This window comes from Poecilia latipinna, unplaced genomic scaffold, assembly GCF_001443285.1.
Source record: "Poecilia latipinna isolate Pla-1442-1.1 unplaced genomic scaffold, P_latipinna-1.0 Scaffold1807, whole genome shotgun sequence".
Classification (NCBI taxonomy): Eukaryota; Metazoa; Chordata; class Actinopteri; order Cyprinodontiformes; family Poeciliidae; genus Poecilia; species Poecilia latipinna.
Window position 1 is genome coordinate 117090 of NW_015114423.1, and position 2673 is coordinate 119762.

General features: G+C 43.1%; 1 protein-coding gene across 1 annotated transcript in view; it reads right to left on the reverse strand.

Moving 5' to 3' along the window:
- aass (aminoadipate-semialdehyde synthase) overlaps positions 1-2673 on the reverse strand; it is a 53434-nt gene that overhangs the window by 36397 nt on the left and 14364 nt on the right. Inside the window, exons 7-10 of the mRNA XM_015014343.1 lie at positions 950-1098; positions 699-821; positions 415-526; positions 228-287 (exon numbers count right to left, since the gene is read on the reverse strand). Of these exons, the coding sequence (XP_014869829.1) occupies positions 228-287; positions 415-526; positions 699-821; positions 950-1098 (444 nt within the window). The remainder of the gene's footprint in view (positions 1-227; positions 288-414; positions 527-698; positions 822-949; positions 1099-2673) is intronic.

The window sequence follows — 2673 nt, forward strand, 5'->3', positions numbered from 1 at the left end:
CGTAAAAGTCACACTAGTAAAAGTCACACTAACTGAATAACCAGTCGGCTGGTTTTGAAAACCAGCCGACTACCAGCAGACAATTCTAAAATTGTGTACTGTGAACTGGGCTTTACTTAAAACTTTACTCCAATTACTATGATGTCTGGTGTAAACTATTTTAAACAATGCTCCTTACTCTGCCAAACAAATCAATAATATCTGGATAATCAAATGACATCACTTACATCTCTGACTTGTGGGCTGAACTCCTCTTCATTAAGCGACTTGGTGGCATCTGAGAGCAGCTGGAATAACACACTGATCATCAATAAATGACTTTCTAGAAATCCAACCCTATCAGTCCCAAGGTTACCAAGGCAACGTGCTGCAGCGCTCTCACAGAGGCCTCCAGAAGGAAAACACACAGCTTACCATCTCCCAGATGTAGGGGAAGAGTCGATCTCCAAAGTACTCAGTGGCTTCAATCGGGAGCTGGGCAGGAAGGTTGTCGATTGAGCACATGAGGATCCCATTTCCCTCCACGCTGCACAGACACACATGCACGTACACACACACAAAACATGGTCTAATATTAGTCTCAGTTCAGACTACACCTATGTTCCTTAGAAATTAGAAAAGTGGTGATGCTAATAAAAGTGTAAAAAAGACAGTGATGTTCATGATAAAGGCTCTAAAGTGAGCTGTCTGCAGTGTACCTGTCATGGTCTATGTGCTGGTCTGCATCATATATGCAGAAAGGCTTATCAATGGTGGTGCACTCAGTCATGAACTCTATGGAGCCTCCAGTATCTGCAGATATGTCACAGATGGCCAGCAGTCTGGGCAGAGAGCAGACAGTCAACACTCAGAGCATCAGCTTTATTCATTATATCAACGGTAAAAGTTACAGTGACGGCCTAAAAATATCACGTGTTACCACAATGGCTGCGTTTTGGAGGTTTCTTACTTGTGAGGCAGCGCTGGTGACCCCTCGTTGAGAGCACTCAAGGATTTAAGGGGTCTGATGAGCCTCTGGGCATCAAGGCGTCTGAGGAGTCTTGGGGTGTGGGGGTCCCAGTAGATGCCATTAATCAGACATGTTGTGTAGGGAGCAACCTGGTAAAAAGAGCCACGACTGATGAGAGACACTGCTGACCTTAAACCTGCTTCACACAGCACCACGTAATGCTGCCACCATCCACACAGCAAGCTCCTTCTCCACTAGTAGGTCCCAAACATAACGACAACAATTCAGATCAGCGCTGATTACTTGACTATGCATATATATTAATAATAAAATCATTTATAAAGATATTTTCACCCTGTGGTTTGTACTATAAAGTACGTATATTTCATTTAATTTAACCAAATATTATGTTTTTTTTCTTCAAAGTCGCTGAATTTTCGCATTTTAATTTCACATTCAAATGCTTGGAAGCGAAGCCGGTGAGGCAGCAGTGAGCTGAGCCTCACCTGGGATTGCGCAACCTCTCGCTAACTGCACTGGCTGCCGTTCTATGGGAGCATGTTCGTCCTGTCTGTACGCCGGCAATAAAATGGCTAAAAACATTTAATTTTCCATAATTTAGCTTATGTATTTAATGTACTGTGTTTTTATTGTCACCAACTGTGTGTGTAACGTGTTTCGTGTGCTGAGGAGCGATCATAGACGGCAGAGAACAGATTCAAGGTGAGGCAGGCAGTTCTCGTGCCTCATCGCTGGGGGCGCTCATGATCCCAGACATCGTCACTCCACAACTGCAGAGTAAGAGACAGTAACAGCGAGCTAGCCATACAGTAGCTACGCTGGTACAGAGAGCGAGAAAGACATGGTTTTGAGTTGTACTTTAACGGTTTCTCCCTTTGCTGTTAAGCACAGCACGAAATTAATAATATCTACATGTTTGAGATAACGGAATTATTCTGCGGCGGCGGCGTGGCTAAACATCACATGTCATCAATAGTCTTTTTGCCCTCCAGCGTTGTACCCATNGCCAATAAAATGGTTAAACACATTTAATGTATGAACAGATTTTCAATAATTTAGCTTATGTATTTAATGTACAGTTGTGACTGTATTGTCACCAACTGTGTGTAACGTGTTTCGTGTGCTGAAGAGCGATAATAAACGGAGGAAAACAGATTCGAGGTGAGGCAGGCAGTTCTCGTGCCTCATCGCTGGGGGCGCTCATGATCCCAGACATTGTGACTCCACAACTGCAGAGTAAGACACAGTGAAGCAAGCTGGCCATACAGTAGCTGCGCTGATTGATTGAGATAACGAAAATATTCTGCGGCGGCGGTGGCGCAGCTATGGATGGCATGTAAAGACTTTTTCCCCTCCAGCATTGTACGCATGCGCGAAATTTCCTTATGCAAACAATAACATGCAGGGGGTCTAGATTTGTAAATCCGATTATAATTAAGTCGGTGCCTCACCAGCTATGAACGTCACCGCACGTCATAGAAAAGGTACGTACAAAAGTCCCACCCCTTCACATGTGGTATCATTGAAAAGCCCTAAATGTCCTCTCCAGATACCAAAAGGAATTAATTCAGTAGAATGCAGGGGGGTGGGAGATATTCAAGTTTAGAAATGTCCTCTACAGAGGTCAAAAATGAACTACTGGTAGTCAGGAGGATATATATATATATATATATATATATATATATATATATATATATATATAT